This window comes from Pinus tabuliformis, chromosome 6, assembly GCF_031772625.1.
Source record: "Pinus tabuliformis cultivar Carrire ecotype Pingquan chromosome 6, CPIR1, whole genome shotgun sequence".
NCBI lineage: Eukaryota > Viridiplantae > Streptophyta > Pinopsida > Pinales > Pinaceae > Pinus > Pinus tabuliformis.
The window spans coordinates 1,398,880,706-1,398,896,193 of NC_142292.1; the positions used below are offsets into that span (position 1 = coordinate 1,398,880,706).

The window sequence follows — 15,488 nt, forward strand, 5'->3', positions numbered from 1 at the left end:
GCCTTTATATGAAAAGGCTTTTCTTCTTGCTTAGTAGTCTTCCTTGATGAATAGTAGATGGTATACCTTCTTGTCCTTGATGTGTTTGAGACTTCTTGGCTTGATGTTTCAACTTTGTAGTTTTTCTTGAGATGTCCTTTCTTCATGAGTCACCTTATGAGTGCTTTTGAGATGCTCTTTCCTTGATGTGTCACCTTAGCTCTGATACCATGTTGAAGAATCTAGGGAAATTATGTATAGTAGGATTCTTCTAGACTTGATAACAATTTGTGAAGAACTTTTACAATTTATCTTGTTAGCTTGATCTTCTTCTCTTATTATTATTGTGTGTGTATTTACTTCATCAAACTGCTACCAAAACACAAGAAACAAGAACACAAGATATTGGCTCTCTGCCAGGGCAAAACCTCTCTCTCTTAGAGAGGAAAACCCTTTCATAAATTTCTCTTATTGAAGCTTCTATTGATCAATGTCAAACCCTAGACCCTTGACAAGAATATCCTCCAAGAACAAGTCAAGTCCTTCCTCCTTCCTGCACTTCGTTTCCCGACACTTCGTCTTCTCCTTCTGGCACTTCGTTCTTCTTTCAATTGTTGATAGTCCTTGGTATACTAGCTCTAGAAGAGACTCCAATCTTTGATCCTTAGTGAGATCCTTCACCAATGAGGATACCTTCCTTCTCTTGACCCAACCAAGCTTCTTCTTGATGTGTAGTTGCAGACTTGATATGACAGCACTGCAGCCCTAGTTTCTCGCATGTGTGGGAGGTTTCCCTTATGCTTTTGGCTCCTTTCTCCTTCGCTTGAGAGACCCTCTTCTTTGCTTGAGTAGGAGGCCTTATAGGCCTAAGTTACTAGCCCAAATAATGAGATACATATGATTGTGATCTTGCTGCTGTGGTGACCACAGACTGTCCTCCTTTTCTCGCACGATGAAGGTAGGTGTTATAGGTATCGTCGAATAGCGCTTCCTGTCACGCACGGTACACCGTGTCTGATAAGTGGAACTTTTCTTTTTGGTTGGGGTGGTAGAAAAATTTGCCTTTACAGGAAGGTTATTAGGGCCGTGGTGGAATGAGTAACCTCGGTGAATTGCTTGCTAGAAGGCTTGCTCGCTGCTTCTATGTATGGGGTCGTGTTCGCCTTGACAGTGTGATTGTATTTCTTCCTTAGAACAGCCCTCTAAACTTCAGTTTAGATCTCTCCTTCTTCGTAAGCACTAGAGGCTACTTAAACTTGACTTCCTCAACCCTTTTCTCAGCTATCTTCTTCGCTGATTTCAGAGGTAGATTGTTTGTTGTTGGAGGAGTGGACAGCTTCTATATATAGCGGTTTGTCCCTCTTTTAGGCCGACTTGAGGCCGACTAGGAGACTTTAGGCTGACTTGAGTTTTCTTCTTCGGAATTGCTTCTTTGGTGATGTCGTTGCTTGGAGAGGACTTGTGACTTTGCTTGGAGGGATATCTTTGACTCTTACACAAATATATACATGGACATGCCCTTAAGGGTCTTCAATAATTTCTTTTGACTCTGACTTACCTATAGAACTTTGACATGTACTAGACCTATTTCAATGAGCAAGAAACTCATTGATAAGTATAACAAAAATAATATTTATTTTCTGGTATAAATACAAATATCAAAAGTACATTCATGAAGACCGAACCTAGTTACACTTTCTTCAACACTAATTACCAATATAATTATTTGGAATTTCAGCTGATGTGATTGTGTAGCAAACAGCAGAATTTAGGAATCAAAGGAATTCTGTATGTTAACATAAATCATTTATTTCTCTATGCAAGTTACAGAGACACACCTCTGAATTGTTTATGGTAACATTTCTTCCAATCCGTGCATTTTTGTCAATAATACAGTTCCTGCAAAACAGGAAAGCACAACGATGATTGAAGTTTGGACAATGAAGCCTTTCAACTTAATGTGACATAATATATGAAGACAATAGCACAATTATATTCCTGCCTGATTTTAGTGTTTTGTCCAATTCCAATTGGAACTCTTCCTTCAGCAAGAATTGATGCCACTTCAGCATCTGTTTCATAGTAATCTGCGCCAAGCATCACTGCATCCTACAAGCATGTGAAGGAAAGAGCATTCTAAGTAAACATCTCAATATGTTTCATCAATCAAACTGCTTGGTTCTTATGATTCCTGTTATCTTAATCAGAGGATCTGAAAAGGGATCTAACATCCTCCGTGTGAGATTTATGTAAATTCTCGATAAATCAAATCAAATCATAGTCCATTATATCCAGACCTTCAACGAAACATCAGATTCTATCCGAGATCGGATACCAATTATAGAGTGCTCAATAGAACAGTTTTGCAGGAAGCATCCATGGGACACAATAGAATCCACGATCTGCAAAATTTTCCAAGTATGTAATGAGGGCCCTTTTATGACATATTTACTCCCATGGTAACAAAGTGAATGTAGCATATGAAAAGGCACATTTTGTAGAACAGTTTAATGAAATACAAATAGAAATCCTTCTCCATTCACTCTCTACTCTTGTTCATTGAGTTAATGGACTGATAGGTTCACCTTCACCTTTTATAAAGAGTACAAAACTGAAATTCTTCTTCATTGACACTCTAGTCTTGCTGAATGAGTTAAAAACCCATAGATTCACCTTATACATTGAGTTAATAGACTCATAGGCTCACTTTCACCTTTTGTAAAGAGTACAAAACCTTCTTTAAAAAAAACCAATATATAAATCAATCTCTCTGTACAAGTGCAAGGTATGGCTAATTTGTAGTCTCATCTAACTTAATTACATTAACGGTGATGCAGCAGCATCTTCCTACCTTACAATTATCGACTTTGGTCGGTGGTACATTCCGGGGTGATGTATAAATAGGCTTTCTTGCATCATAAAAGCTGAATTTTGCTGGCTGCATTGACAAACAAGGAGAACAGGTCAGAAAAGGCTTTCTTTAAGGAAAGGAATGCAACCAAGTGTACTTCTACTACCGTTTAATTTAATTCTGTAATGCAGTTAACAATCTCCAATGCCTATCTGTGTGCACAACTCATGTGCATAGGTGCTAATGTTGCTGCTGCTAATGAAATCTCATTTGCCAAAGTGATGAAAAGACAAAAGAATATTTTGAGAACTTCCTTATGGAAGTGAGAATGGAAATTAACATATCAATTATGCTCTTTACAGCATAATCTCGAAATGGGATAATTGCATGTAATATAAATTGAATTAGAAGCAGGAAATGTGTATGAGTAACCAAGAGTGAATTACAAAAACGTAGATAGAAACTGTGAAATGTAGGTGAAACTATCGAATGATAACACCAAAAGTATATTCTCAATTTGTTTTTCATCGTCAGTAATTCCATATATATGTGAAGTGCTTTCCTACTCAGTGGCACTAAACAAATGGAAGCCATTTGAAAAAGTGCAGGAGGAAAGGACATATCAAATTACAGCCACAAAATGACCAGTGACCTGATAAGAAATATGGTTTAAGCTGCAGCATACAGGTTAACTCGGTAATGTAACTGCTTACAAAAAGGAATTACAGCCTTAGTTTAGAACTATAGCAGAAATGCTTGATTGTTGCCCGATCTCTCCTTCAGTTTAACACTCCAACTAAGGAAGAAAATAATTGAAAATAAATGTTACCCATTGTTGAGATTCAAGAATAGATTTTCCCAGTTGTTGCAACTTTAGGGAAATGACAATAAAACTTGGTATATGTGTGCGAGTGACTTAGATAAGTAGGATTTATAAGAATATGAAGAATGGATAAAGTGATTGCCAGAACAGAGTACAATACCCAAAAGTAGTAATAATATCCTCATCTGTAATAGTGACATTATTTGAAAAAAGTGAGCCTATTGATACCACATAACAGTTTATGCATATACATAAGACCGATCACCAGGATAGAGTTACAATGCCCAACACCAGTGATAATGTCCTCACTCGTGACAATGACACAACTTGAAAAAGTGGCCTTCTTTAGACTCTGTCTTCTTGGACAAACAGTTAACTTGAAAAAGTGGACTTCTTTAGACTCTCTGTCTTCTTGGACAAACAGTTGGAAGGCAACCATATTTGATCCATTTGTCCAAAGAGGATCATCTGATCAACACAAGATCCACAGTCTAGCATGGAGATGGATGAGGAAATTAAAAGTCTCACATTGTAATATCCCCTCTATTTATTTATTTAAATTCCCAGAATTCTTCAATAAATTTCCTTCAGAAAAATACAAAGATTTTTTCCAAGAATTTTAACCAAATTAAACAAATTATGGAACAAGTGATATTTATGATTGGAAATTATTGAGAGGGGGGAGGGGCAGGGGGGAGAGGGAGGGGCTTGAATCAGTAGTTTAAAATCTTTAATTATTACTGAATTCCTTTTGCAGGTGTCAGAGAGATAAATTTGCAGATATATTTATCAAGAATTCAAGAACATTCACACAGCATTCAAGAACCAACACATGAAGACACCAGATATAAGTCGAAACCCCGAAGGGAGAAAACCACAAATTTTATATTGAAAGTGATGTGAAGGCAAGCTACTACTCCTTATTACATCATATTTTTGTAGGCTCCAACCTAAAAGAAGCTCGTACCTCAAAGGCAGCTCCTACTCCCACAAAGTTTCTGCAGGCTACAGCCCACAAGAGGCTCCTACCTCAATAGGCTACAACCTGTTTTTTATCATGCTACAACATAGAAAGGGACAAAAACCTCTCAATCATTAACATCAAGTTGTTAGTTTTTGTAGCATCGGATGTGTTCTAGCCACGAAATTTGGTGGAGATGCTAGAATACATGTATTCTCCAAAACCTAGACATCGTTTATGGAAATTCCATGTAGAGACAACTTAATTAAAATAATTAATCGTTTAATTAAAATAATTAATCGTTTTTTAATGTTTCCTAAGTCTAAACTTAGGAAATATGATTAATTAAATGGTATTAATTAAGTCATGGTGAGAATCCTCTAGAAGAGGACATGGATCGAGTTCTAGTTAATCTTGGCCAAAATATGAATGAAATGAAGAGAGTTGCCTTCCTTATATATATATTTCGCGGAGCACTTTTCCCTCCCTTTTCCTTCCATCGTGGGTCCCTCACTTAACCAACGACTTTCCCTCCATGCAAATCGAACTAGGGAATGCGTATTCTCCTAGTGTGGGTGGCCCCCACATATAATTTAACCACATCAACTTGATCACATCAAAATAACTTATGCTAAGACTAACCTACTAATAAAATTGAATGGGCCCCATCACCTCCAAAATTGGCCCCAAAATGTAATAATTAGTCTTGTTCCAAATTAATTTAGGAAGGGACATGACAGTCCTCCCCTCCCAAATGTTGCTCGTCCCCAAGCAACTTCAATGCTAGATGCTCAAGTATGTGCTCTCCCTCCCAAATAGCATCCTCATCTTGCAAGCTCTTCCAATGCACTAAGTTTTCTCTAATGATCCTGCTTCTGAGCTTCCTTTCCCTGGTCTCCAAGATGGCCTCTGGTTCTGAAACCAAGTGCCCCTCATCATCAAGAGGAGGTAACTCCACAACTGTTGTAACCTGTCGCCCCAACACCCTCTTGAGGCAGGAAACATGAAAAATATTATGGATCCTGCTCCCTAGTAGTAGCTCCAACTCGTAAGCCACCTCTCCAACCCTCTTGATCACCCTGTAAGGCCCAAAAAATCTCGGTTGCAACTTCCCGGCCCCCTTCTGCTTCAGTGGACTGTACGTATGGCTACAATCGAAGGTACACCACATCCCTTTCCTTGAAATGCCTCTCAACCCGATGCCTGTCAACATACAGCTTTTGCTGATTCTTGTGGAAATTTCTAAGTCTGGCACATCAGAAATCCCTACTGGATTATCTGGTTTATTATATCCTACTTGTTCTTTCCATTAACAAGTTATTTATTAATATAAATACTGAAATAAACACAAATGCAGCCTTCACACTTATACAGATCAACAATTGAAATAACTGAGACAACACAAGGGACACCGTTATTTTTGGACAATCATCCCCGGAAAAACCCAACGCGGGAAAACCAGTGCAGCAGATATGAGGGTTTTATTATTATGCAGTTTTCTGAATACAACGAGGGTGCCAGAAATGGGTCGCCCTTAAGAGATTTTCCTTGGCAAAAGTACCTTGCTCTGGAGACAAATATCCTGGTTGATCAGCAAACGGATGATGAGCCCCACAGTGACTTTGATTGTTCCTTAGCTGGATAGCGAAAGCTGCTCCAAGCTTCTCTCTGGAATTGCGTCACCCTCTATGGCTTTGCGTCTGCCTCTCAGCTCTCAATCTACCCCATGAAAACACCACAGCGTAGCTCTTTCTGCCCAGCATCAACTCTGCAAGCCTCTGCGTCTTCCCGCATCAGCTCTGCGTCATTTTCTCAGCCTCCTGCGTCACCAACGTTGGCCCTCCAAACCTCCGCATCAGCTCTGGCTGCCTCTACGTCAACCTAGGCTATCTCTGCGTTGTCTCTTTGACACTATCTCTGCCTCTCTATTATGTATTCTCGGCCTTCTGTCGAACTTCCCCTCAATGCAACACATCACTAACTCAATTTCTCAGCAAACCTTGCCCCAAAAAATCGAATTGACTGATCAACTTGGTGTATCTCTCACTGACCCTCAAGCCTCCTCTTATACTTTCACTATTGACGATTCAACGACCGAGATTAAGTCCCTGATCAACGACTAAGATTAGATCTGGCTTGATCCTCTTCTCTTAGAACTTTCTCACCCATTTTATATTAATACACATTAATATTTTAATTTTCCTAAGTTTAGACTTAGGAACTCGTTAAAAATATTAATTATTTTAATATCAGTTCATCCGGGTGGAATTTCTCCAAATGATTTCTGGGTCTTGGAAATCTCATGTGCCTTAGCCTCTCCACCAGTTTTCATGGCTAGATCACATCGGATGCTACCAAAAATCAACACTCCCTCTTAGCGAGGAATGTGCTCTAGTAATGCTTCACCATAGAAACATCACACTGATCCTCCACATCGGTACCTGTGTTGATGCTTGGCCTGCTGCCTCACATCCATTGCACTGTTGCTTCCTATACTACTGGCCATGACACTGCTACATCTGTACTGCAACTCCCTCTCAACATGTTGCATCATGATGCCCATAGCAGTGCCACTGCTAACTGCTGCACTGCAACTCAATTAGCGAGTAGTAAGTAACTGACTTCACCCAAACACTAACATCCTAGTCAGTCCGGAAGCCTCGTGATGCTAAAGCCACCTCTGCTGCTATCCTGTGCTCCCTCTGCTACCACTGCGCTGTTGCAAGCTCTTTTGTGCCTTTAGCACTGCTGCAACCTCCACTACGCTGCTACAGACTTCTGCACTCTAGCACTGCCTTGTCGCTCCATCACACCTTGCTCCACCCGACACCTGTCATCATGCTATTGTCGTTAAGGGCTCCCGTAGCCATATGTGATCCAAGAGTTTGGGCACCTCAAGGATCCTGCCCCTAGCATGTAGTCCTCCTAACTACAATTCGATGTCACCCCACCTCTTCTCTAGAGGTGCATGAGCACTCATGGCACAATCATCATCAGTCTCGACCTCTTTCTCCGCCTTAGCTGGAGCTGCCTTTGAATCAAAAGCTTCTCCCTTGCCTTTCTTCCTGGGACACTGGGACGCATAATGACCGAACTCCCCACAATTGAAGCACTTGACCTTGGAGATATCCTTCTTCTTCCTCTTTCCTTGTTGTCCCGCAGATGTTAAAGCCACGTCCTCCTCTTTCTTGACTTGAACTCCCTTACCACTACTCCCCGCCTTGGTCATCCCCCTGATCTCTTCTTGTCGAAGAGCTGCCCACATCTCCTCCCAACCAAGAAAAGTAGCCCCACCCAAAATAATTTGGACAAATGTCTCCCACTCCTGAGAGACTGCATTGAGGGTAGTCCTGACCATAAACTTTAGATCAGGTGTAGACCCCACAGAAGTAAGTTGGTTGCTAATCTCCTGCAACCTGAGAAGGAATGGATCTATTTGCTCTCCCTTATGCATCTGATATGACCTCAGCTGATTGACCAATAGCATCTTCCACTGCATGGAAGAGCCCTGGTATAAGGTGGCCAAGGTGTCCCACATCTTCTTCGTTGTGTTCTTCTTAGTAATATGTGGTATGACATGATCTTTGACCCCGTCTAGGATCATGCACTTCGCCCTCGCCATTGCCTCCTCATACTTCTCATTCTCAGCTGGGTCAACTGGGATAGCCAATACTTTCAAGGCAAAGTCCTTGATGTGATGTTGATATAGGACTGCCAAGATCCTAGCCTTCTAGACGACAAATTTGGAAGCTTCGTCCAACTGGTCCTGATCACTCAATCCGTTCACTGCCATTTCAGCTCCTCTTCTGGACTCCCTCTAAGTCTCGACTCCCCTCCTGGAAATCTCCCTTTGAGTCTTGATTTCCCTCGTGGAAATCCTCTGGCCAGTTGCCAAACCACTCCTCTCCAATCCTCCTTGCAAGTGCAACTCGGATCTGGATTCCTTGGATATAAATCCGTCGAGGTAGTGATTCCTTCTACCTTGGTTCCATCTACTTAGACATTGTTCTGTATCAATAGAAACAGCGTCCCACCAACTCCTCAAATCACAATCTACCCACAGCTCCCCAAGCATCAGCAACTGAAGAAACTAAGCCTTTCAGGCTCTGCGCATTCTTGGAAAAGGTTGAATTTGCTCCTCCGGCCAACTGCGTCAATCCTACTTGGCTGAGAAGGATGACGTGGCTCTTCGTGAGCCTCTTCTGCTTCACTCTGCCTTTGTGTTGGCCCTTCCCTTAGCTCAAACTACTGAAGCAAGCTCTGTGTCACCTCTTCTCTTGTTATTTCTGCTATGGAGCAACATTGTCTTTCGGGACAACTGCTTTTGCGACAAATTTCAGATTTCTGCTGGCGTTTTCAATCCTTCTGTGATCTGGAATCGCTCTAATACCATGTGGAAATTTCTAAGTCTGACACATCAGAAATCCCTACTACATTATCTGGTTTATTATCTCCTACTTATTCTTTCCATTAACAAGTTATTTATTAATATAAATACCGAAATAAACACAAATGCAGCCTTCACACTTATTCAGATCAACAATTGAAATAACTAAGACAACACAAGGGACACCGTTATTTTTTGGCAATCGTCCCTAGAAAAACCCAATGCGGAAAAACCGGTGCAACAGATATGAGGGTTTTATTATTGTGCATTTTTCTGAATACAACTAGGGTGCCAAAAATGGCTCAACCTTCAAAGATTTTCCTTGGCAAAAGTACCTTGCTCCGGAGACAAATATTACAGTTGATCAACAACTGGATGATGAGCCCCATAGTGACTTCAATTGTTCCTTAGCTGGACAGCAAAAGCTGCTCCAAGCTTCTCTCTGGAATTGCGTCACCCTCTATGGCTCTACGTCTGCCTCTCAGCTATTATTCTGCCCCATGAAAACGCCACAGTGCAGCTCTTTCTTCTTAGCGTTAGCTCTGCTATCCTCTATGTCTGCCTGCATCAGTTTCTCCGCCTCCTGTGTCACCAGTGCTGGCCCTCCAAACCTCTACATCAGCTCTAGTTGTCTCTGCGTCAGCCCAGGCTGTCTCTCCGACACTATCTCTATCTCTCTGCTATGTATTCTCGACCTTCTGCCGAGCTACCCCTCGCTGCAACAGATCACTAACTCAATTTCTTAGCAAACCCTGCCCCAGAAAATCGAATTGACTGATCAACTTGGTGTATCTCCAACTAATCCTCAAGCCTCCTCTTATACTTTTCCTATTGTCGATTCAACGGCCGAGATTAAGTCCCTAATCAATGGCTAAGATTAGATCTGGCTTGATCCTTGTCTCTTAGAACTTTCTCACCCATTTTATATTAATACACATTAATATTTTAATTTTCCTAAGTTTAGACTTAGGAACCCATTAAAAATATTAATTATTTCACAATCTCTTCATTCGGGCGGAATTTCTCTAAACAATTTCTGGGACTTGGAGATCTCGTGTGCCTTACCCTCTCCACCACTTTTCATGGCTAGAGCACATCCGATGCTACCAAAAATCAACAATTATGAGTTGTTTGCAAGTTATCCTTAAGAGCGTTGAGAATATCTTGGCTCTCTAGGATCCAATATTTGGCTTTTGCGGCCCTACCGTCTCCAAAAACAATGTCAGCAAAAGACAAAGCATCATACCCATATAAAGCACGGAAAGGATGCACCCATCAAATACAAGCCCCATGTTGCCTTGTCACATAGTTCCTGAGATATCCTCTAACCAATGGTTCACCCTCTCTGTCTGGCCGTCAGTCTGTGGATGATAACTAGTGTTCAGGGTGAGCTCGGTGCCAACTAGCCTGAAAGGCTCCTGCTAAAATCCCCCCATCAATCGGTTATCTTGATCACTGACTATAGTCTTAGGGAGTCCGTGCAGGCAAAAGACCTCCCTAAAGAACAAATCTGCCACCTGTGAAGCTGAATATCGTATCATAATGGAAAAGAAGTGTGCAAACTTGGTCAACCGGTCGACCACCACAAAAATACAATCCTTCCCTTGTACCGAGGGAAGTCCGGTGATGAAGTCCATAGAGATACTCTCCCATTTCCCCTAAGGGATAGGAAGATTCTACAATAGTCCTGTTGGATGGGTCAACTCTCCTTTGTTCCTCTAACAAGCCTCGCATTCCTACACGTGCCTCAAAACGTCCCCTTTGAGGCCCTTCCAGGTGAATCACTCTCTCACTGGCATATAAGTCTTCCTAAGCCCCCGGTGTCTAGACAAAGGAGAATCATGAGCTGCACGAAGGACGTGCTCCCTCAACTGCGACCCTGAAACCAAGAATATGCACCCTTTGTAATATAGAATCTCATCCACAACCTTGTAGCACAAGTCTGCATAGCTGCTCTCCAAGATCTCGCATGCCCAACAATCCTCTGAGTACTCAACCAATAACTGTGCCTTCCAATCATGGCAAATGCTCATGAGTGAAAGTCCTGCTAGTCTTCTGGATAGTGTATCTGTCACCAAATTGTGCTTCCCCTGCACATACTCAATATCAAAATCGAAGGCCTGCACCTTGCTGACCCACCTTCATTGCCTACATTGAGGCCCTTCTACCCCATGAAGTAGTAAAGATTGTTGCGATCCGTCTTCAACCTAAATCGGTTCCCCACCAAGAACTGTCTAAACTTGGCCAATGCATGCATTATGGCCAACATCTCCTTGTCATATATGTAATACACCATCTCATGTGGTAGGAGTTTCCAGCTCTCAAAAGCAATAGGGTGCCCTCCTTGGGACAAGATTGCCCTGATCCCCACACCCGATGCATCGCACTCCAATATGAAAGGCTGTGTAAAATCCAAAAGTGCCAATACCAGGCAACAACTCATCACCTCCTTGAGGCAATCAAATGCTGCCTGAGCACCATCTATCCATGCAAAAGCCCTCTTCTTAGTCAGATCAATAAGGGGTGCTACCAACTGTGAGAAGCCCTTCACGAACTTCCAATAATAAGTATAGATGTCCAAAAATCCTCTCAGTGTTGTCGAATCTCAAGGCTCTGGTCAATCCCAAATGGCCTGAATCTTCTCCTCGTGCACCTTGACCCCATCTACGCCTATTATGTGCCCCAAGTAGAGCATTTCTGTCAACCCAAACTCGCACTTGGACTTCTTGGCTTAGAACAGTTGCTCCTCCAATATATGCAATACTACCTTGGAGGAGAACCCTAGGAAGGAAATTTGTACTACCTTGGAGGAGAACAAGAGGAGTTTTGCAGCCACATCACTCAACCTTCGATTCAACAGTGCGTATTTCTGGGCACGCAAGGAGGGGAACATGCAATAGTGATTTGGGGGTGCTCCTGGACAACATTTGGCGGGAAAGTTTGGGAGTTGGAGTTTCATCAGAAGATTAGCCCTTGGGGAGAGTTTTGGATCGAGAGATTGCTGCTTTTGGGCAGCTCGACTTATAGCCATTGTGGACTGCGCAAAGGGCCATTCCTGGGCTCATGTGGGAGTTGGGGGAAGGAGATACAGAGTTGGAGTCGGCCGAGAGAAGAGAGGAAAGCCATAGGGGACAACATCTCAACATTTGGGGGTGATTTGGAGAGCCTTTTCAGCCATTTCCAGATAGGTCGTGATTCCCAGCGTGAGGAGGAGGACGTGGTGCTTGGGGGTCGATTTTCGGGGGTCTGAACTAGGCCAAACCCTTTCTGGGTTTTGGTGGGTTTTTGTTGAGGAGCCGGGAGCTGAAGTTGCAGTATTTTTTGAGCACAGGAAGTGGAGTTTCCAACACATCCTTTCCAGCAGGCAACATAGTTTCTGGGCAGCGCAAATCATCTTTGGAGCAGCAGTTGTGCAGCACTAGGGCTATCATTTGCTCACCTAGGTTTTGCCACGCTTTTCCCTTGAGACAAGCCCAAGTGCACCATTCCATCACTATTGTACTTGCTCCAGAAAGATTTAATAAAATGGCTCAGATGATCTTTACTTGCAGTGCTTTTATGGGTGTTTACTGATTGCGTTTACTCGAGAGGATGACGTCAAACTTTGTGGGTATACAGATGTGTTGATTTGGGGTAGCATCGGATGTGATCTAGCCATGAAAATTGGTGGAGAGGCTAAAGCACATGAGATATCCAATACCCAGAAATGGTTTTGGCAGATTCTAAACAGTTTGGGAGATATTAAAATAATTAATATTTTTAATGGAGTCCCTAAGTCTAAACTTAGGGAAAATAAAATATTAATGTGAATTAATATAAAACTGTGTTAGAAGGGTCCAAAAGTCATGGATAAAGCCAGAGTTAATCTTAGCCGTTGATTAGGGACTTAATCTCGGTCGTTGAATTGTCAACGAGAACGGTATAAGAGGAGGCTTCAGGATCACTTGGAGAATACACCAAGTTGATCAAGAATTCGGTTTTATGGGGCTGGGCTTGCTGAGGAAATCGAAGGAGTGATCAGAGTTGCAGTTGAGGGGCAGTGAATACAGAAGCAGAGAGGCAGAGAAGGTACCAGGAGCATCAGCGCAGAAGCAGGGAGAGAGGGATGCAGAGCCAGCTAGAGGCCACGTAGAGGCAGCCAAGGGTTGCGCAGTGCCTGAGGAGAGCCAGCGTGGGTGACGCAGAGGCTCCAAAGGCTGACGCAGGGCTAGTTTGGCTAACGCTAGGCTAATGTTGGGCCAAAAGGGCTGATGTAGTCCCTAGAGGTTGATGCTGGGATATTTCGTGGGGCAGATTGGAGCTGAGAGCTATGGGATTGTTCATCCTAGGTTTTAGTCGGCATATCTGTCTCTGACTGAGAGATACCACTGCCGAGGGAACTCTTTGTTGGTGAGCCATTTCTGGCACCCAGATTGTATTCTGAAACTGCTTAATAATAAAACCCTTAGATAGCTACACTGGTTTTCCTGCATTGGGTTTTTCCTGGGACATTAGTCCAAAAATAACGGTGTCACTTGTGTTCTTGTTTTTTCCTTCAGTTGATGATCTGTATGTGTTGAGCATGCATTTGTATTTATTTTCAGTATTTACATGGTAAATAACTTGTTAATTAATAGAACAAGTAGGAAGAAATAAATCAGAAAGTACATGAAGGATTTCTAACAGATAGACTTAGAATTTGAACATGGTACCAGAGGGTGGTTGCAAATCACATGAGAACTGAGGGCTTCAGTCAAGCAGAGCAGCAGCAGCATAAACAACTGTCCCAAGTGATAGAAGTTGTTCCTAACTAAGAAGCAGCAATGAACGGGTGACACAGTACATGCGTCATCGAGTTTGAGCTAAGAAGAGGATTAGCGCAGTGGCAGAAAGGAGCAAACCTGACCTACGTAGTGCCCGGTCATCTTTCTCAGTTAGGAAGGATTGACGCCTATGGCCAGGAGGTGCAGATTTTGCTGGTGTCAGGATTGCGCAGAGCCTAGAGGCTCTAACCTTCAATTTGCTGGAGCATAGGAGGCTGTGGGTAAGTTGTGGAGTGAAGTTGGTGGGGTACTATGGTCAGAACAGTACCTAACAGGGAAAGACCAAGGAGGGAGTTGCTACCGAGGATTTCTAGCCAAGAAATCCAAATCAGTGGTGCAGCTGCACTAACGATTGGAATGGGGGCGTCTCGACATTGGCAGAGGGGTTTCCAGGAGGGAAATCGAGGCTCAGAGGGAGTCACACTGTGAACTTCCAGGAGGTAAGTAGAGAAGCAGCGAAATGGCAGTGAACGGGGTAAGAATCCAGGATACACTGGATGGAGCCTCAAACTTCGTACTCTGGAAGGCCAGAATCTTGTCCGTTCTAGACAGGAATCGTCTCAAGAACTTCGCCTTGAAGACAATAGCAATCCCAGTTGACCCAGGTGAGAACGATAAGTATGAGGAGGCAATGGCGAGGGCCAAGAGCATCATTCTTGGTGAGGTCAAAGACCATGTAGTACCACATATTGCCGAAAAGGACATGGAAAAAGCGATGTGGGAGGCCCTGACAAAATTGTATCAGCATACTTTTGTGCAGAGGAAGATGCTCCTAGAAAATCAGTTGCGGTCGTACCAGATGCAGAAGGGAGAACAGATCGACAACTTCCTCAGTCGATTGAAGGAGATCCGGGATCAGCTGACTTCCATAGGGGCCACACCGGATCAAGAATTGATGGTGAGGACAACCCTGAACACAGCCTTAGAAGACTGGGAGGTGTTTGTCTAGAGCATACTCGGCAGGTCAACCCTTCCAGATTGGGAGGAACTGTGTGAGGCTCTTCGCCAAGAAGAGATCAGAAGGCTGACCAAGGCGGGAAGCAGTAGCAAGGGGCTTAGAATGAAGAAGGAGGAAGAGGAGGATGCTGCCCTAGTATCTGAGGGAAAGCAGGAGAAACGGAAGAAGAAGGACCTCTCCAAGGTCAAATGCTTCCACTGTAGGGAACTGGGTCACTATGCGAGCCAGTGTCCGAGGAAGAGGAGCAAGGGAGAGGCTTCTGAGACCAAGGCTACGTCAGCAAGGGCAAACAAGGAAGTGGAAACAAATGTGACTGTGGCATGAGTGCTCACACGCCACTTGAGAGGAAGTGGGGAGACATCGAGTTGTAGTCAGATGGAATATAGTCGATGAGGGGTAGGATCCTTGAGGTACCCAGCCTCTTCGATTATACCTTGCTCGGTAGACCCGAAGTGGAGTAGCAATACTGGCGGATATCAGTAGAGACAGATGCGGATGAAGCAATAGAGGGAGCTACAGTGCAGGAGTCCTAAGACAGCATGAGGCAGCAGAGCGAGATGCATGGAGTTGTTGCAGTAGCGCAGAGGTCAGAGAGGGAGCACTTGTCAGGGACAGAAGGAGTTTCAGCATCGTGGGTGTCTCTAGACTGACAGAGATGTCAGAGTTGGGAGATCAGTTACTTACGACTCAGTAACTGTGTTGCAATGCAGCAGTTAGCAGTGGTAGT

At 43.2% G+C, this 15,488-nt stretch overlaps 1 protein-coding gene across 3 annotated transcripts in view; it reads right to left on the minus strand.

The window, feature by feature from the left end:
- LOC149263877 (glucose-1-phosphate adenylyltransferase large subunit 3, chloroplastic/amyloplastic-like) overlaps nucleotides 1-15,488 on the minus strand; it is a 461,146-nt gene that overhangs the window by 129,261 nt on the left and 316,397 nt on the right. For all 3 annotated transcript variants that reach the window (XM_089426745.1, XM_089426747.1, XM_089426742.1), the window contains 4 exons: nucleotides 2,831-2,917; nucleotides 2,277-2,381; nucleotides 1,982-2,088; nucleotides 1,818-1,878 (listed from right to left, as the gene is read on the minus strand). In XM_089426745.1, the coding sequence (XP_089282871.1) occupies nucleotides 1,818-1,878; nucleotides 1,982-2,088; nucleotides 2,277-2,381; nucleotides 2,831-2,917 (360 nt within the window). The remainder of the gene's footprint in view (nucleotides 1-1,817; nucleotides 1,879-1,981; nucleotides 2,089-2,276; nucleotides 2,382-2,830; nucleotides 2,918-15,488) is intronic.